Raw genomic sequence first — 21,651 nt, forward strand, 5'->3', positions numbered from 1 at the left:
TCTTTAAAGCGCCCTATCTCCAAATACAGTCACATTCTGAGATACTGGGGGTTAGGACTTTAACATGTGAATTTTGACAAGGGACACAATTCAGCTCATAACATGAAGTGACTGCAGGATCCCAGGAAGATGCTAGGTATTTTCGTATACGTTAAGTTGTTTGATCCTCACAAAATTGCCACACTAGAGGGACTTTATGATCCCATTTCATAGATGAGAAAAACTGAGACCAAGAGCAATGACTTATCATGCACAAGGTCACCAACTAAAAGCAAGATCAGGATTTGAACCTAAATCTGTGTGAGCTACTTTATTATGCTGCTTCTACATATTTTCCTTCTCAATTATTTTCTTTCTTTGTAAGTGTAATATTTTGAATGCAAGCAAAGCCCAGGAAGGTTCTACTTTATCCTTCTAGCTGGGAGAAATTATTTTTATAAAAGCGTTTGGCCTTCTGTTTGGCAGGCAGTGCTTCCACTCCTGGGCACCTATGCCAGCTTCTCTGCATCTTTCAACCTTTTCTAAAAGATCCCATGACTTGATTACATGCTGCTCCCAAATTCAGACAAGATGTTGACATCTGCTCTGTCACTTTCATCTAATAAACAATGGGCTGTCTGGTCAGGGATGGGGCGTAGTTTTGGTTGCTTTGACATGTTTCACTATTTGGAAGTCGTAACAATGTCTCAGAGAGCGGAACTCCTTTAACTGGGAGATTGCATCATAAGTGAAGACTCTTTTTTGGTTTTGAGCTAAAGGATGGAGAAAGAAGGAGAGAACACGTATGGGGAGACAGGATACAACATAATGTGAAACTTGCTGAGACAGTGGGAGGATATTAATGATGGATATGTACTGTCTCCCAGGAGTTGCTGAAATCGTCTCGTCTCGAATGTAATCAGGAGAGTATCAGACTAGGACAAATTTAGGACTTTTCATTACTAACCTGTTAAGTGTAGCAAATCAAACCAGTAAGTGAAATTGGAAAATTGCTTAACCATGTCCACAGATCTTATGGTTGACTTTTAAAAATACATGCTCTTTACCAAGAAATGAAAAATGATACTTTTCCTACTAACATACTGCGTATGTATGGTATGTTATCAGTATACTAGGATTCTAATTCTAATGTACCACTCACTACCCCTGTGTCATAGAGAAATTAGTCTTATTGAGTGTCAGTTTCTTTGTCTGTCAAATCAGTGTTTGGGTTGCCATGAAGGTCAAGTAAGGTATATGATCTTCAAGCTGTATTTGCAAACTCTAGAGTGCTATACATACATTAGATATGTTTATTACTACTTTATTTCTGGCCCAAATCTAACAGAACCCGCCATTATGCTGAATTAATCTAGTTTGATTCTTCAGTTGATGTATTATCCAGGCCCCTTGTTTCCTTTTTACAGCTTGCATGCTGTTTAGTCCTTTGAAAAATGTCTTAGAACCATTGTGAAATACAGGGAAGAATAGTTAGAAATTTTTACTTTTTTATTTTTTCATTTTTTTAAGTACTTACAGATAATTAATGGGGAGACAGTTGAAAATAACCCTGTTAACGAAGAGATTGTTGTATATACCAAAAAAGTGGCACGTCATATTTTAAAGGTGCTAAGCCCTTCCAAGGAAATTACCTGTCATCTGGTTTCAAAAGAGTCCTGGCAAACTCCTGGTAGATGCTGACACTTTTAATTTTTCCTGAGAGCTATTAAAATTGTAGAAATTTTGGAACTGTATTCCCATACCACCTTGATGGGCCAAATGATTGAACAGAACATGTGATTAGACTCTTTCCTCTGTAATGAAGTACCAGGAAAAATCCTGAGTTGGCAACTTGTAAAGCGATTGCAGATCAAGAATCTGAGTTTTTCATTGTCCAAGCATCCATAAGAAGTTCTCTTGGAATAGGAAGGTCTCTTTGTACCTGCAAATACAATACCATGCCTGTCCTGTTATCTCTCCAGTAAATAGTGCATTACCTCTTAGTTCATGTTAAAAGTGATTGTTTCTTGTTCGGTACACCAGAAGGAGATACTAACGGCATTTCCTCTTTTCTGGGAATAGGACAGTAAGAAACGGGGTGGGATTCACCTAATGTGTGTATATCGTGAAAGTGAAGGATATTAGCCGTGGCTAAGTTCTTGGAGGAGAACTTTTATTAACAGTAGTTTGATGCTAGGTTACATAAGAGGCAAAGTTGGTTAGGCTTCAAGCAGCCTTGCTTTCAGGGTTTTTCAAATCCCTAGGCTCACTGGAGGAAGATGGCTCATTTTGGGGAGAAATGATCTGTGAGGTAATAGGGTGCTACGTTCCAACTCAGTATGACTCAGGCAGCTGGTGGCCATCCACGGTCAGGACTCTGAGGAAATCAGTGCATTTCAGTTGTGTATCAGGATTTTAACTAAAGTCTGGCATCTGGTTAACTAGAGTGAAGTAATTGGGATGCCAGCTTCTCCTTTCTGTGCACTCTCCTTCATGACTGCTTGGATATGAGCAGGTTGGTGCCAAAGAATCTATTATGCTGACAAATCCTAATCAGAGATAGGCTCCTGATTTTAAATTCAAATTCACTACAAGCTATTAACTTTTCTAACATAGTGTGCTTTTGATGGCCTCATTTGCATGATTTTATAAATATGCATTCCTGGCTACAATTTTATTATCTGAGTGTTATTTTATTTAACATAAGTTTTTAGAGGAGGTTTATACCTTAAGGGTGTGCAAAGATGATCAATCTACTTGCAACAGAGATATAGTGTGGTTGGACTCCGTATGACCATATGATCATTGTCATCAGGATAGTATAGTGTAGAGGTTAGGACCACTCAAGTCAAAATGCCTGGATTCGGACCCTACCTTCTCCACCCCATCTATGCTGAGTGCATGTAATTTAACTGTACAGAAGTTACTTAATCCTATAAGCCTTAACCTCATCTTTTTTAAAAGTTTTATCTTTATTTATTCTCTTAAAATATAGTTGATTTACAATGCTGTGTTAGTTTCAGGTGTACCGCAAAGTGATTCAGTTATACACATATATACATATATATATATATATATATATATATTCTTTTTCAGATTCTTTTCCCTTATAGATTATTATAAAATATTAAATATAGTTCCCTGTGCTATACAGTAGGTCCTCGTTGTTTATCTGTTTTACATATAGTAGTGTGTATTTGTTAATCCCAAGCTCCTAATTTATCCCTCCCTCCCTTCCCCTTTGGTAACCATAAGTTTGTTTTCTATGTCTGTGGGTCTATTTCTGTTTTGTAAATAAGTTCGTTTGTATCATTGTTTTTTAGATTCCACATATAAGCGATATCATATGCTATTTCTCTTTCTCTGTCTGGCTTACTTCACTTAGTGTATGATAATCTCTAGGTCCATCCATGTTGCTGCAAATGGAGGTCTGGACCTTCCATTGACCTCCCAGTCTTCTGTTCTACTTGATCTCACAGGCCCTGGGGAATCCTTCATCTGGAGACCCAAAAGCATTGGCTTAATTGTGTTATGATGTGGTGTAAAATCTCTCCTGGCCACAGAGAAATCAGATCATTTTTACTGAAATTTTCCTCTGCTCTGATTTTTTCGTTGTCTTTTCTATCTCTTGCTGCCTAGGACCAGGTCTCTTCAATATGCCCCAATTTTATCGTACAGAATAGTCTTGAATATTTTTCTATGCTGATATAACCCAGGAACCAGATGTGCTTGTTGTATAGATACAAGAGATGATGATCTAGGGCAGAGCCACTGGAGAGGTGAAAGGCAAAATCCTACCCTCTGAGCAGGTTATCCCCATGAAAGGCCATCCAAACTATTTTCAGATGCTGTTTTGGGAGACACTTTGATCATTTTTTCTTGAGAAATACACCATTCGTGGACATTCAGACATTCCCCATTCACGGATACTCAGATCCAGGTTAACAAAGAGCTTTTCACCACAGACTGTCCAAGAGTTCACTTGCCATTTCCTTTCAGGCTCCTACCTCCTTCAGCCTTCTACATCCCCGAGGTGACTCACAGGTCAAAGCACAATTCCTGTTGCTCGTGACCTCAACATCCTCAGCCAGTGTCCCACCTCTGCTCATCACAACATTGCCATGTGGCCAGGGGCTGCCTCTGTTCATGTGAATCACCCTGGTTCATCTTTGTGTAGTTCTGTACTCACAAGAAATGTTCACTTATGTTATTGCCAGTGATCCTGAATACTTGTCATCAAGTATATATAATTACCAATTTCTAGATGAGAAACTGAGCATTGGACAAACTCATCGTCATATAACCAATAGGTGATGGAGCCTAGAACCCACTTTTTCTGACCCAAGCACGATCCTTCCTCATGCTTCATGTAAGAGTATTATTCTCCAAAAGTGTTACCTGGAATAGAGACAGGCATGGGTGAAATATGTACTTGAAAAAAGCTGCTCATTCTCCATTGCAGTTTTCTGACTATCAGTTGAGAATGGGGTCCAGAGACCAGGGAAGGTTATGGTAGCTTCCTCCTGACATATTCTATCTACTCACCCCTATTGCTCTTGTGTGTTTCTCTTTTACAGTGGTGATCTAACCATAACAGGGTCTGACCACTGCACTTTCAACACCTGCCAGAAAGCTCTTGGGAAGGATGATTTTACTAAGATTCCCAATGGAGTGAATGGTGTTGAGGACCGGATGTCAGTAACATGGGAAAAAGGCGTGGTGAGTTTCACAGGATTCAGTCTGTTTTGCCTGATTTTTCAGCCAGAATCTGGCCCATTTTAGGACCAGAGTGGCAAAAGCCTTCATAGAGAAGTTTTTTGATTGTTTTCACTAGAGTGGAAACTGGGAATACAACAGTATCAGCACCACCATGCCATCCCCCAAGATAATAATGAAAAACAATTTTCTTCTCTGCATGGTTTAGAGGATGCTTTGCACCATGATGCAGACATTAGGGGATAAATTTAGATTGGGTACCTAGAGGATTATTCTTGAAATCTTTGAAATGTAATAGCACTTCGACTTGATTTCCATGTTTTTGAATCCTAGTTCCTCATGTGTCACTGATACAAATACTTGGAATGATTGAAAGGACATGAAGAATTTTTATTACGTTCATACCTCCTTTTCATAGAAAAATGTAGATATCCCTTTTAAAGAACTTTTGGATATTATGTTTTAAAAACTGCTGTATGAGGTTACATAAATAATAATCCAAAATATAGAAAGATTTTTTTAAAAATTTCATGATTTAAAATTTTCTACCTGAGGATGAAGAAGAATCAAATGGCTAAATGTTCATATGTTAGCCTATCCAGCCAGCTGACAAGTGTAGTTGTAAAGATCAGCAGTGGAGACTTGCCTGGTAAGACCTGAGGTCCCCATTGTCATGCCATTCTCACCCATCTCTCAGAACCCCTCCCTTCAATGGCACATTAATCACATCTCACACCTCAGAATCCCTTACACATACCCCTGACTTCTAGCTCTAATATTTTACCAGGTCTTGTCAATTTTATTTCCAAAATGCCTCCTTATTTCCACCATCATGTCCACCATTCTACTTTGAGTCCCATGTCTTGTTTGGACCATTGCAGTAGTCTCACAGCTGGTGCCCCTGCCTCCACTCTCTGGCTTACTACAATCTATCCCATACTCTAAGACCAGAGTTGCCTTTCAAACACCAGGGTCTGTTCATGCTACTTTCCTCTCTAAAATCCTTTAATTTTCAGCATTACTTATTGGATGATATTTGAACAGTTAATTTCCATGCAAGGATCTTCAAAACATCTCTACAGCCCTATCTTCTACCAATTGTCCTCTCCACCCCCTGCTACCTCTACCCTAATTCTAAGCATCCCAGATGACTTTTCTTCTCTTTCTCTCTGCTTAGACTTTCTTGATAACAGTCCAACCTTTCACTTTGAACTTGTGTGAATTACAATGAGTACCTTCATTACAGCAGATTTTCATAATATATAAAGTGTAGAAATGGCTTTCAAGTGATCAGATACTTCTTCATAATATACAGGAGCCTATGTTATTTTCTGAAACATTCAGATGGTTTATTTAGGGGAAAATTACTTTCAGGACATGGTTCTTAATGTTTTTATGAGATGGGGACCCTTTGATAATTAAATAAACCTTAAGGATGCTCTTGCCATGTAAATGTACATAGGGATAAATTCTCAACATTTAAAAACAAATCATTTTAGAGGGATCACATCCCACTGAAGTTTGTCCATATTAAAATCTCTTATAGCAGACTGTCCATGACTGTTGGTTCATGTAAATTTCAGTAGCACAAAATTGAACCTCTTAGTTGATTTCTAAAAGCGTGTCACCTGAATTATAGGTCTATCTCATTTTAACTCTATAATATTCCATATAATGTCTACATGATCATCTCATAAATCTTAGGCCCAGATTATAAATGTAGTAGGTGGTGGTAGTAAACTTTAAACAAGAATTGGAAATATTGTTACCAATATTTAGCTCTTGTCTGTGTGATTTTGGAAAGAATGGGAAAAATTAATGGGGCTGTTTTGTTAAGCTGATAGGTTTTTGAAAAATTGTCTTCAGGCTTCCATATATAACCCCATTCATCCCCATCATTATCATTATGATTGTTTAAGATTTATCAGTATTCACAGATGTGTTTGGCTTCACGATATAAGAAATTCGATGCAGTTTTATTTGGTTCTAAGAGAGAAAATTCTTATACTTTGATTGACAGGAGATTTTTAGTGTTTTATCATTTATCAGGAAAAGAAATGTATTTTCTTCCTTGAATTGTTTTACAGCACAGTGGCAAAATGGATGAAAACTGGTTCGTGGCAGTTACCAGCACAAATGCAGCTAAAATCTTTAATCTGTATCCAAGAAAAGGAAGAATAGCTGTGGGCTCAGATGCTGACATTGTGATTTGGGACCCAAAAGCCACAAGGTAAGTCTAAGTTTTTGTATTGGCTTCTCCATGGAGACAAAGCACTAACTTGCAAAGAAATTTTCATTGGCCTTAATCAGCCATTTCTTATTAGGTGATTTATTTAGCCAGGCTCAGGTATTTTGAGCCTATGCACAAGATAAAGGTTTTGATGTACAAACATTCTTTTGTTTTCCTTGGCATAGAGAATGCAAAAGTTGTGTTGCTTCCCATTCCCTGGAAATGCATGTGTGTATAAAACCAGTATGAATTTCCCACTTCAGTGCTTGGCAAACACCTGAGTTCACATGGAGGAAAGGTGCAGAGCAATGAAGAAAAGGAAAGGCTTAGTTTGAAAAGGGCTGCATTGAAAACTCGAAATAATTACAGCCTTCTTGCAGCTTCCAGATAGAAAAATTCCAGCACAAAGGATGTCACTTTTAGTTAGCCAAATTTTCCAGCTGAGTTCATCTTGAGCCTGTCATTCCCAGTAGACTCCGGCTTTTTGTTTCCAATTTCCATAATTCTACGTGAGTATCGCAGGTTTGGCTGATTCCACCAATTCAGAAAAGTATTCAATAGAAGCTGAAGCTTTGTTAATTTCTCCTTATAGGATGTTGGCACAGACAACACCTGCATCCTGATTTCTGTTTTTCATAAACTCTGCAGCTGTAATGGAGAAAATCCCACATACTTTAACATTGCGTGTGTGTGTGCATGCACGCGTACGTGTGCAAACAGGGATACGATAAGACCTTCTACCTTTACTGAATAGGCATTTATTCAAAGTCTATTAAGGGTTATGTTGTAGTAAACGGACGTCTATGTAGGCATACCTTATTGCACTTCACAGATACCATGTTTTTAACTAAGTGAGAGTTTGTGGCAAACCTGCATGGAGCAAGTCTATCAGCACCAGTTTTCCAATAGCATTTGCTCAGTTTGTGTCTCTGCATCATATTTTGGTAATTCTTGCAATACTTCAAGCTTTTTCATTATTATTACATTGGTTGTGGTGATCAGTGATTTTTTTTTTTTTTAATTAATTTATTTATTTATTTGGTTGGGCCAGGTCTTAGTTGCAGCATATGGGATCTTCACTGTGGCACGTGGGATCTTTAGTTGTGGCATGCGGGCTCTAGTTCCCTGACCAGGGATCGAACCTGGGCCCCCTGCATTGGGAGCACGGAGTCTTAACCACTGGACCACCAGGGAAGTCCGATCAGTGATCTTTGATGTTACTATTGTAATTGTTTGGGGACGAACTGAGCCCCTGTAAGACAGTGAACTTGTGTGTGCTCTCACTACTCCACCAAACGGCTGTTCCCCCGTCTCTCTCCCTCTTCTTGGGCCTGCCTGTTCCCTGAAACACAACAATATTGAAATTCGGCCAGTTAATAACCCTACAGTGGCCTCTAAGTGTTCAAGTGAAAGGAACAGTTTCACGTCTCTCACTTTAAATCAAAAGCTAGAAATGATTAAGGCAAGTTGAAAGCTGAGATAGGCTGAAAGCTAGGCCTCTTGCACCCAACAGTTAGCCAAGTTGTGAATGCAAAAGAAAAGTTATTGAAAGAAATTAAGGGTGCTACTCCAGTGAACACACGAATGATGAGAAAGTGAAACAGCCTTATTGCTGATACGGAGAAAGTTTTAGTGGTCTGGATAGAGGATCCAACCAGCCACAGCATTCCCTTAAACCAAAGCCTAATCCAGAGCTTTAACTCTCTTCCATTCTATGAAGGCTGAGAGAGGTGAGGAAACTGCAGAAGAAGAGTTTGAAGTTAGCAGAGGTTGGCTCATGAGGCTTCAGGAAAGAAGTCATCTCCGTAACGTAAAAACACAAGGTAACGCAGCAAGTGACCCAGAAGATCTAGCTAAGATCATTAATGAAGGTGGCTACACTGCACAACAGATTTTCAATGTAGATGAAACAGCCTTATATCGGTAGAAGATGCCACCTAGGACTTCCACAGCTAGAGAGGAAAAGTCAGTGCCTGGCTTCAAAGCTTCAAAGGACAGGCTGACTCTTTTGTTAGGGGCTAATGCAGCTGGTAACTTTAAGTTGAAGTTAGTACTCATTTACCATTCTGAAAATCCTAGAGCCCTTAAGAATTATGCTAAATCTACTCTGCCTGTGCTCTCTAAACGGAACAACAAAGCCTGGATGACAGCACATCTGTGGATATTGCTGAATATTTTAAGCCCCGCTGATGAGAGCAACTTCTCAGAAAAAAAGATTCCTTTTGAAATATGACTGCTCAGTGACTATGCACTTGGTGACCCAAGAGCTCTGATGGAGATGCACAACAAGATTCATGTTGTTTTCATGCCTGCTGACCCAACACCCATTCTGCAGCTCATGAATCAGGAGTAATTGCAACTTTTAAGTCTCATTTTTTAAGAAATACATTTCATAAGGCTATAGCTACCATAGATAGTGATTCCTCTGATGGATCTGGGCAAAGTCAGTTGAAAACCTTCTGGAAAGGATTCACCATTCTAGATGCCATTAAGAACATTCGTGATTCATGGGAAGAGGTCAAAATATCAACATTCACAGGAGTTTGGAAGAAGTTGATTCCAACCCTCATGGATGACTTTGAGGAGTTCAAGACTTCAGTGGAGGAAGTAACTGCAGATGTGGTGGAAATAGCAAGAGAACTAGAAATAGAAGTGGGGCCTGAGGTTGTGAATGAATTGTTGCAATCTCATAATAAAGCTTTCATGGATGAGAAGTTGCTTCTCATGTGTGAGCAAAGAAAGTAGTTTCTTGAGATGAAATCTACTCCTGATGAAGATGCTGTGAAGGTGTTGAAATGACAACAAAGGATTTAGAATATTCTGTAAACTTAGTTGATAAAGCAGAGGCAGGGTTTGAGAGGATTACCTCCGATTTTGAAAGAAGTTCTGCTGTAGGTAAAATGCTATCAAACAGTACTGCATGCTACAGAGAATTTTTTCATCAAAGGAAGAGTCAATCGATGCGGCAAACTTTATTGTTGTCTTATTTTAAGAAATTGCCACTGCCACCTCAATCTTCAGCAGTCACCACTCTGGTCAGTCAGCAGCCATTAACATTCAGGCAAGACCCTCCACCAGCAAAAACATTAGGACTTTGCCGAAGGCTCAGATGATGGTTAGCACTTTTTAGCAATAAAATAATTTTTCATTAAAGTATGTATATTGTTTCTTTAGACATAATGCTACTGCACACTTAATAGACACAGTATAGTATAAACATAAGTTTTATATGCCCTGAGAAACCAAAAAATTCATGTGACTTGCTCTATGATGATATTCAGTTTATTACAGTGCTCTGGAACCAAACCTGCACTATCTCCAAGGTATGCCTGTATTCTTCCAGATTCATTATTCTATGGAGCCTCCTCTTCAACCACCCCTTCTATCCCATTTCTCACATTCTGCAGTTTTCACACTGAAAAAGATGAATAAGCATAGTGTAAAAAATTCTGACGGTGGCTTAGAGAAAATTCTTAAAGGGTTGGAGAAGCAAGATATAAGTCAAAGAAATCCAAAGAGGGCTAGATCATTTCAACACATCCTCCCAAGTAAAGATAATATTTCTGCGTGTTTCAAAAGGACATTAAAACAAGAAAAGAAAATCAAAAAGGTCTCCAGTTTTTTAAAAGTCTCCGAGAGTCAGAGAAATAGAACCCTATGGTTCATCTGCCTCCAGCCAAACTAGATAAATATAAAATAACCTTAGTAATTTTGTGTAACACTTTCTAAGGTTACAAAACATTTTTGCATTTCTCATGAGATTCTAACAAAAACCTTCTGAAGTAGGCATAAAAATGATTAATATCTCATTTTACAGATGAGAGAGTGGACGGACACTCAGAGACCTTAAATGACATGCCTGGGTTCTCCAGCTTGGCACTGATGAGCTGGGAACAGGATCTACACATCAGGCTCTTGGGCTGTGCTGGTTTTCTTTATGCTTAGCGCTTAGTTATACACAATAAGCAGACATCAATAGAGAAGACTCAGCACTAGTAATCACATGCCAGTATGTATCATTTAACTAAAAGACACATATATAAAAATGTAAATATTTAATTTTCTGATATCATTACTGTTACAAAGTGAAGGAAAGATATTATATAAGAAATACTAGAGAACCAATGAGCGAAAGTGATAGAAACTTAAAAGCACAGAGGCTTTTTAGCTTGACCTTAAGTTAGTTATTCTTAGGCTGGAAATGAAGGAAATTAAGCAGGTAATATATAGACCTTAAAAAAGAATAAGAACTAAACATCTGGATCATTACGGGCTATTCTGAAACAACTGACTAGGAAAAGGAGGACAAAGAATGTTATAGAAATCAGTAGCTAACACTGGTGAGAGAGTGGTGGTCTAAATTGATATAGTCTGAAAACATGACTCAAAGAGACATAATCACAGCCTATAAATATCCTCCAAGCAACAATATATGTGGTAAGTAAAGGAAGTGAATTATTCACAACCTGGAGTTCAGGTCATTTTTCTTTGTCCAGTTGTCTAAGGAAGACAATGCTTTACACCTGAGCTGGTGTTGTCCTCAGACTTTACAACAGCAGAGGAGACTTAAGGCTGGTACCGCTGGAGATACCCAGGTGTAGGGTTAAAAAGAAGATCCACAGGGAATGGCCTTCCCATGGCTCTCCACCTTGCTAGGAATTAGACCGGACAGTTTGAGTGTTTTCATTTCTCCCTCACCTTTGAAAAGGAATACATATTTGGACAAGGAGAAAGTGCATTTATCATAGTTCATATCAAAAAAGAGAATTTGACAGAAACTGAATGCTGATCCCTTATCCAGGTCGATCTGTAGCACCAGCCGTCTCTACTCTTGGCCTGCTTGTTAGGAGAAAGTTGCTCATCTGAGCTGGCTGTTCCTGGCCAAAATTTATGCTGATGACCTCAAGGAGGACCTGTCTGGTGCGAGACAATGTTTTAAGCCTTCGCTAACTGTCCGCACGTCACCCATAGCTTCCCCCTGTCTCCAGCCACTCCCCCACCTCCGTGACGGTTTGCCTCTCCTCGCCTCGCAGACTGCGTTCTCTGGAATGCCTCACGCCCACCGACCACACTGCGTCACAGCCTTTATTCACTGTCTTTCTCCCTCGTTAACATTCTTGAAGTCTAATTCCATTTTTTAAAATAAACGTGTTGTTTCAGAATAGTTTTAGATTTACAGAAAAGTTGCAAAGTTAGCACAGAGACTCCCAAATGCCCCACAGTGTGTTTCCGTTATGATTATCTTACGTTGCTCCGATACATTTGCTACAATGAATGAACCAGTTTTGATAGGTTAGTATTAACTAGAGTTCATACTTTGAGACTTTCTTAGTTTTTGCCTAATATTCTTTTTCCATTCCAGGATCTCATCCAGGACACCACATGACATTTAGTCGTCATGTTTCCTTAGGCTCCTTTGGTCTCTGAGAATTTTTCTGACTTTATTTTTTTATTTTTATTGAAGTACAGTTGATGTACAATGTTGTGTTAATTTCTTCTGTACAGCAAAGTGATTCAGTTATACACACATACATATATATATATATATATATATATATATATGTTCTTTTTTATATTCTTTTCCATTATGGTTTATCACAGGATACTGAATATAGTTCCCTGTGCTGTACAGTAGGACCTTGTTGTTTATCCATTCTGTATATAACACTTGGCATCTGCTAATCCCAGCCTCCCACTCCATCCCTTCCTCTTGACAACCACAAGTCTGTTCTGTATGTTTCTGACTTTATTTTTGATGACCTTGACAGTTTTGAGGAATTCTGGTCAGGTATTTTGCAGAATGTCTATTTCTTTTTTTTTGTTTTGACGTTTCTCTCAATGTTAGCCTGGGGTTATGGGTTTGGGGAGGAAGACCACAGAGGCAAAGTACTATTTTCATCACAACCTTTCAAGGGTACCTACTATCAACGTGAATTCTCACTGTCGTTGTTGACCTGGATCAGCTGCATCCGTTTTCTCCACTGTACAATTAGTCGTTTCTTCCCCTTTCCATATTGTACCTTTTAGAAGGAAGTCACTATGCACAGCCCACACTTAAGGAGTGGGGTATTATGCTCTAGTTTTATGTTTTAATTGATTCTACATCCCCAGAGTCTGACCCAGTTCAGCACAGAGTAGAAACACAATAAATGTTGAAGGGGTGAGTGAGAAGGATACAGGTTCCACACTGCATGGAAGATTGATGTGATTAAGACGTGGCATAAACTCTATTATATACTTGAAAGTTGCTAAGAGAGTAGATCTTAAATGTTCTAACCACAAAACAGAAATGGTAATTATGTGACATGATGGAGGTGCTTTGTCAGTAATCATTTTGCAATATGTAAGTGTGTATCAGATCAACACATTAGGGACTTCCCTGGTGGCACAGTGGTTAAGAGTCCACCTGCCAATGCAGGGGACACGGGTTTGAGCCCTGGTCCTGGAAGATCCCACATGCCGCGGAGCAACTAAGCCCGTGCGCCACAACTACTGAGCCTGTGCTCTAGAGCCCGCGAGCCACAACTACTGAAGCCCGCACGCCTAGAGCCCGTGCTCTGCAACAAGAGAAGCCACCGCAATGAGAAGCCCATGCACCGCAACCAAGAGTAGCCCCCGCTCTCTGCAACTAGAGAAAAAGCCCGCACGCAGCAACGAAGACCCAACACAGCCATAAATAAATAAATTAATTAATTAATTTTTTAAAAAAATCAACACGTTAAACTCACACAATGCTATATGTCAATTACAGTTCAATAAAGCTGAGGAAAAGTAAAGGAATGACATAAAGGAAAATTGGAAAGATTTTATTCAACGACAGTTATAGTGAGAGGAAAAGTAAGAAGAATAGCATTTTCTCACACTTTTAACGTATTGCAAATTATCAATAATTGTTGAAATGAAGATGAATAAAGGAGAAAAGATTCTCTAAGGAAAGAAGAAAGAACTGCTTCACGGGTCTTCTTTTCCTTGTGTCCCCTTCATTTTTTTTTTTAATTCTTTTTTTCTCACTTGTCTTTTTTTTTAATACATATTTAATTTAATTAATTTATTTATTTATGGCTGTGTTGGGTCTTCATTTCTGTGCGAGGGCTTTCTCTAGTTGTGGCAAGCGGGGGCCACTCTTCATCGCGGTGCGCGGACCTCTCACTATCGCGACCTCTCTTATTGCGGAGCACAGGCTCCAGACGCGCAGGCTCAGTAATTGTGGCTCACGGGCCCAGTTGCTCCGCGGCAGGTGGGATCTTCCCAGACCAGGGCTGGAACCCGTGTCCCCTGCATTGGCAGACAGATTCTCAACCACTGCGCCGCCAGGGAAGCCCCTGTCCCCTTCATTTTTGAGGTTGGGGTGCAATTAGCTTTTTAAGCAGCTCTTATAATAAATAAGAGAAGAAAATGAAGTTAACAGAGGGCTATCTTCCTGGTTCTTTCATTCAGTCAGCAAGGAGCACCGCTGAGAGCCAGGCATGAGGATCAAGGTTGTACAAGAGCCAGGCCCTGCCTTTGGGAAGCTGACAGTCTATGGAGAAGAGATAAGAGAGAAAGTCAAAGGGTCTCAGCCTCAGGAGGAATGTGTTAAGGGTATCACGTGGGAGGCAGAAACAAGATGCTACGGAAGCCCAGTGAGAAAAGATCATTCTTGCACTAGTGCAGTCGTTGGCATAGGACCTAGGGTCACATTAGAGAGGAGGGGAAATGAGGCTTCTGACCCTGAGAGTCAAGGCTAAACATGGAGGTGAGGTAGACTGAGGCATTGGTAGCAGGGTCTGGGTGGAGGCAGTTAAGGCCGGGGATTACAAGCAGGAAGACCAGGTTCAGGCTGTGGAAGGGAGTGGGAGGATGAGGAGGTCGTGGGCTGCCTATCTCCAGTTTTAATCTTGTTCATTACAGACACAGGCAATTTTAAAAAGAGCTTATCTAGTGAAGAAGCATCATTTAATCCAATGAACAAATCGATATATCTGTAGGTTTTTTTGTTCTTGCAAGATACTCCTTTTGATTTTACCTAATTTTAATATTAGCTAAAGGCTGGTGATGTGAAGGCTTTCTGTCTGACCACAACATTAGAGTTGGAACAGAATTTTCCTTCGAAATTTCCTGAAAGGTTTTTAGCAAAAGCAATTAATTGCCCTGCTGACTAACTCGTTAGTATGTCAAATGACAGCAATGTGCATTTCACCCCAGAGCCTGAAGGGGGCGCCCACAGCCCACATTGAGCCAAGGGCCCCAACCAGGCCATTCGAGCTTCTGGTTATGCAAGAAAAAGCCAGCCTTTGGAGGATGGATGCGTTTGCTAATGATGTTTGGCTTCATGGAACATAGATGTTTTCCTTTTTTTTAAAAAAATTCTCATTACTTATTAATGGCATGTAGAAGTATGCTTGCAACACAATCTGTAACCTTAAAAATGGACTGCATTAAAGTTGCTGAAGGAGATCAAGGGAAAGATAGGCAGTGCAGCCATGTTTCTTTTTCTTTTAAACTTATAAAAAGCCGGGTGATTCCAGGGTGAGGGATCTGACATGTGGTGCTGGATGCTGAGAGAGGATTGGGAGTGGGCGTCTGTAGAGAAGGTTTGGACACCCTGTTGAAAGGTTACCTAAAACGTTACTAGCCTGTAAAAAGTTCCTGCAAAAATCAACTGCAATAGCTCTTCTGTGTCATTGCACAATCAAAACAAACTGCATTTGGTGCATATGGAGCATTCACCTTTTTTGGAAGTAAAAAGAGTCTGCTGTATTCAGTGTGATGGCCCATTGAGCCAGTGCCTATTGCTTGTGACAGAGGTATGTGCCCTAACACATCACTACTTGGGTCAGAGCTTGAAATTTAAGGACACATTGCCTATCTAAATGTTTGGCCCATTTCTGTAGGATATCTTGGAGCTTAGAGTCAGGAGGACAAAATCAGGATTATGATTTTCATGTAGTGTCAAGACAGAATCTTGTGGTATCATGTGGTGGTAAATACAGAGACCAGTCAAATTGGCCAACTTGTTAAAAACCTTATTAGAGAAGATGGCATGTGAGTTACTTGCAAGCCTATAGCAGCAGCAGTAACTCATGTTCTGGCAATTGAAGACTATCCTATGAGCTTCCGTTCTTCTGCATTCATTAAGTAGCACTTAGTTACCATGGCAACTGTCCCTTTTCATTATTTGTGAGCGGTAGGGTATCTCACAGAATCTCAAGCACACAGACACACAGCTAACACACTGTGTGCACTGGAACATTTAATGAAGACTTCTAGGCTGGACTGTATTTTGCAAAGCAGGCATACTTTGCTCACAGTTATTTTCGTTTATTATTTTTAACTCAATTATGGCAGGCTTCGACCTTGAATACACCATTCTTGAAGGCATTGTGCTGTCTTTCCTGCTTAATTTCCTTCCCTTTCTCATTGAAGATAGAGATAAATGAATTTAACTATATTCAGAGAAGAGTAATGACTTGCAGCTTAATGAAAGTGCCCCTCTGAGTTCTAGAGAGGGCCTTGTGTGTGAAAAGGAGAAGAATGACTATTTCATCCTTGGCTAGTGGGGAGTGTGGGACGTGGGGAAAAAGAAGAAATAGGGAGTAAGGTGCCCTTTGGTGAATAGTGATGACTGTGGCTGATTATTACAGCTATGTTATCACTGACTATTTCACGGAAGCTACTAAGCATTTTCCCTTGAAGTTGCACATCGTGTATCATTTAACTAACTTGTACACTATCATCTTCCTTCTCAAAAGAAGCGTTTGCACACACACATGCTAGCACGCACTCACACACAGGCACATAAACACAACTACCGTGTCTCTGCTTGTAAATGTTGGTCAGCCTGAAAACTCTGCTTTTAATGCCTGTTTCTAAGACTGTTTATAACTCACTCCTCTCCCAGTCCCCAAACCCACACCATCACGTCATGTGGGAGGAGGGGAGAGAGACCCAGGCCTTGTACCACGTGTGTGGCTGGAAATGAAGACGATTGATGCCATGCTTTTTCACCGGGTTGTCTTGCAGACGTTCATGGGGGCAGCATGGCGTCAGGTGAAGGTTGACCAAGGCTCTGCTTTTGCACAGCTATCCGAGGACCCGCCACATAGTAGTTACCATAGATTTATAGAGTAATTTTGACAATTTTCTGGCAAATGATAGCAAAGTTTCTTGAGGAATAAATGACTTTTGCTAATCCACACAAAATCCAGCCCACCTTCTCAGCTGCTGGGGGCAGGAGCAGAACCAGAGCATAAAGAGAAAAAGGCTTTGGGGTTCAATTCCTGCTCTGTCTGCCACATACTAACTGGATGTGACCTTGGGAATGTTATTTAATTTTTCTGAATTTCAGTCTGTTTATTTGTAAAATAGGGATGTTGATGATGATTGACGTTTATCTGATAGCATTGTTGTGTTTAAGATAGTGTACGTAAAATGCTTGGTATAATAAATGTAATAAAAAACAAAATATCTGAAATGCGTGGTACATAATTAATGTTCAGTAGTGCCTGGCGTGCAGTAGGTGCTCAGTAGTAGTAGGTGGTCAGTGTCAGTAGATGATCAATTGATCAAATAAGTGGGAGCTATTATTAACTATAATTGTGATTCAAAAGCAGTAATGACTTACTTCAGACCAAACAGGACTAAAATTATATTTCATGTAAAGCTCCATCTCTTGTGTTTCTTACACATCTGCAACTTGCAGCAAGAATGACTAAAATTAAGGAGCTTAGTGGATTCTTTAGGCTAAGATAACCTGATTAAATCAGAACTCATGTGCCCCCAGAGCTGACTCCTTTGAAAAATTATTTGCAGTGAAACAGTTTCAACAAACCACCTAAGATCCATTTTGTGACCTTCAGAAGACATTTGCTTTAAAAAAAAAGTTTTGGACTATGCATGAAAAAAGCTAGCTTGCTGATTACATACGGGTGAAATTTTAACCACTATTTATTCCAGGTTGTTTATTTAAACATGTTCTTATGCAGCTGAACCTTTCAAGTGAACTAGAAATGATTTCCAAGGACTTCACTACTAATAGCTGCAATTTTCTTCAAATGATACAGGAAAAACGGCTTAGGGACAGACCACAGTAACCCATATTCTATCGTTGACAATTTGCCTTTGCCAGAGTAAGCATAGTTTATTTTAAGCATTAGGATTTGGGTAACAAATAAGCACCAAGGGGAGGTGGTTGTATGAAACGCATAGGCTTTTCTAACCTGCTCTATTTTTCTTCCTACCTGACATATGTTATAAATTTTTCTGTCTTTGGCATTTGCCTGTCTTATTTACAGCTGTATCCCTAGGTACCAAAACAGTGCCAGGAATATATAGCAGCTCAATAATTATTTATTGAGTGACTAAACCAGATATTAATTGTCTCGGGCCAGTGAACAAATGTGATTTTAAAATTTTGGTTGGGCTTTGTTTATCTGCTTCGGAAACACGTCCAAGATCGAGGTTTTACATTTTTCCCTCTGAGTTGAAAAAAAAAGAATTCTGGCACTTCTTCCTTCTCCTTCCCCAAAGCAGTACTTGACAAGGATACGTTCCAGAGTCAGTGGCCAGTAACATTGCCAGACCTGGCCTGGCCATGAATGTGGCTTAAGCCAGATTGGATCCTTTTGTGGGTTAAACGACTCTGTGTTTTGGTCCCAGACTCATTTCTAATTCTGGCCAGTTATCTTAAAAACATGGGCCCTTGGTTATGGAGGGGTCAGAAGATGGAATGAAAATGGATGGAGGGAAATTTCGTATCAGTACCTGAAAAGAATCCCAGTGTCTTTATATTCTTAAAGCACAGCAAAGAGCACGACTTCCTACAAAGGCCTTTGGAGAAAGCATCAGTTACTATGCATTGTTCTCTTTAGAGGGCGATCACAATTGGAAGTCTATTTGGAGGCAGTGAGTAATTTAGGGAAGCACAGTCTTTTCTAATGGCCTGAACAAAGCTCAAAAAACAAAACAAAAACTAAAAACCTTAATGTAAGCTAATTTACTTTTTTTTTTTTTAAGAACAGGGGTTCTTGGGACTTCCCTGGCAGTCCGGTGGTTAAGACTCCTCACTCCCAGTGCAGGGGGCACGGGTTCAATCCCTCATCGGGGAACTAAGGTCCCGCATGCTGCATGGTGCGGCCAAAAAAAAAGAAAAGGGGGCGGTTCTCAAAGTGTGGTCCCTGGACCAGTAGCATCAGCATCAGCTGGGAATGTATTAGAAATGCTAATTCTCAGGCACCTCCCGGAGCCTGCTGTCTCAGAAACTCTGAGGGTGGAGCCCAGCAACCTGTGTTTTCACAAGCCCCCCAGGGGATTCTGTTCCTCACTCAGGTTTAAGAAGCACTGGTTCTCATAGTGTGAGAGAAGACTTTGGAACTCAAAGTCCAATTAACTCCCCAAACAGAGTTCTCTGTAGCCCTGCTTGATTAGTACTAGTTTTAGGAAACTTAACTACCTAACCAAACTGTTCAGTCCTTCCTGGGATGGTTGTAATTGTTAGGATGTTCTTACTTTGGTTGCATTAAAAATTCCCTCCTTCCAGCTGCTAACATGTTTGGCCTCTGAAGCTATGAGGAATGTATCTACATTCTCAGATAATTGTTCATTCATTCATTCATTCAGTCAAACATTTGAAGAAAGACATTGGCTCCAATAAGTCATCCCATCACCAGATAAGCATCCTCAGATCCCTCAGTGGATCCTTAGGTCCATGATAGCAGAATCCCAATGTCCTGACCACACTACTGCTCACCCTTCTCTTGACGCACACTTGTCCACATCCTACAAAGATGCAAGTCCCAGAACTGGATCCGATTCTGCGCGTCATAGCACGAGAGCAGGAACATGTGAGGCTGATTGGTTTTATAACTAAATGCAGAACTTTGCATTTCCTTTATGACATTTTTTTCTGCGATGTACCTTATGAAATTGCCATTTGTAGGTTAAAAATGTGAAATGTGAGCAATTGCGTGGAGTTCTAATATCACATTTATTCAGTCAATAATATAAAAACATATTGGGCCTTCTCTGGTGTTTATGTTAAGATAACAGGATTGTGCTAAATGGTTTTTGTTTGTTTGTTTGTTTGTTTCACACTTTTAAGTCCATTTGAGCAGATAGTAATTTACAGTGTCCATAATTCTTCAAAGATGCAATATTTAATATAAACAGAAGTCACAAAGAATAATGCAGTTAACATTTGTGTATTAACCTTCCCAAGCCCATCTCCTCCCCTCCCCCAATAAATACCTTGAATCCTGGATTTGATGTTTATTACTCCCATGCATTTCTTCCTATTTGTACGATATATATATATAGGTGCATTCCCAAGCACAGTATATACACAATAAATATATTTTGTGTATTTTTGGCTTTATATGGATTGTATTGTACCATATATATTATTGTGCAACTTTCTCAATATTATGTTTATTGGCACCTAACCATGTCGAAATGTGTGTAGGTGTTTCATTCCTTTCTACTGCTGTATCGTATTCTATTTTATGAATATAGCATGATTGATTATATATCTTCCTATGCTGGTGGACATTTAGGTTGTTTCCAGTCTTTCACTGTTTCAGACAGTGTGTACATCCTTGTATACATGTGTGAGAATTTCTATAGGACATCTGTCTAGTCCCTGATTTGTTTGACATCAAATGCTGTCAAATTTTTGCCAGTAGAAAGATATAAAATTGCTCGATTCTTTGTAAGTAAATGCAGAACTATCCATTTGTCTCTATTACCTCTTATCTTGTCCCACATTCATTTATTCAGTTATTAAGAACCATATATTGGACCCCTGCCATGTGTCAAAGACCACAGTAGGCAGCTGAAGACAAAAGTGAGGCATAATCTCACTCCTTACTTGGGTGGCAGGGGCAGGGTTAGTGGAGAGGTGGTGGCTTTTGCTTTTTGGCTGCAGTCATTGTTTTGTGAGCTGCGAGCCTGACATTCCAGGGATCGGCTGTCACTAACAGAGTGGGATGGAATGTGGAGATGGGGTGTGGGTGGTAGGAAGTGGGGTTAGACAACGTGGGCTTCCGATCCCTTCCTGTCCCCTGAGGTGACACAGCAAATATCCACCTGTACACCTGGCTTTGTACCTATTTTCTTATTCTAACTGCATCCCCAATCCCTGAGATACAGAATATTAGCATCAACCAAAGACACATGAATACAGACATATAACGGTTTCCTATTCATCAGGGCCTCTGGTTACAGCCTCACATATTTTGCATAAACATACATGTTGGCCCTGATTTCCCCACTTTATCATGTATAAACTGAGATGAAGTTTATATGTACATATATACGCATCTATATATGTGTATATATATGTAGGTTTATGCAGAGTGGTGAGCTGGGGGTGCTGAGCAGAGCATCCCTGAGTCCAAGGTCAGAGCTTCCTCGCTGGGCTGCAGGGCAGCAGACCGCGTGCTCTGTCCTCGGTGACAAGTGCGCACTTGGCATATAGGTCTCTGCAAATCTGCCAGTGCTCCTGGATCTCACTTCCCAGCGCATCCTGCTGGCTGGGGGATTCTTTGGACACCAGAGGACAGTGGACATTTTCCATTTAAAAGGTTTCCTGTGCCTGCAGAACACCTACTCGGTGCCCTCCCAGAAGAGCGGGCTGTGCAAAGCAGAGAGAGCTGGGGAAGGAGAGTCAAGGTACATTAAGTTGATTTTGCAGCGGCAGCTGGAGTCACATTAAACCTATTGCCTAATTTCCTTTGTCCAACTTGATTTCT

General features: G+C 40.1%; 1 protein-coding gene across 1 annotated transcript in view; it reads left to right on the forward strand.

Annotated features, from left to right (window-relative positions):
• LOC309664491 (dihydropyrimidinase-like) overlaps window positions 1-21,651 on the forward strand; it is a 78,292-nt gene that overhangs the window by 30,616 nt on the left and 26,025 nt on the right. Inside the window, 3 exon segments of the mRNA XM_082470009.1 lie at window positions 4,474-4,552; window positions 4,554-4,698; window positions 6,783-6,925. Of these exon segments, the coding sequence (XP_082326135.1) occupies window positions 4,474-4,552; window positions 4,554-4,698; window positions 6,783-6,925 (367 nt within the window).

Source organism: Balaenoptera physalus (assembly GCF_965194825.1).
Source record: "Balaenoptera physalus genome assembly, chromosome: 7".
NCBI lineage: Eukaryota > Metazoa > Chordata > Mammalia > Artiodactyla > Balaenopteridae > Balaenoptera > Balaenoptera physalus.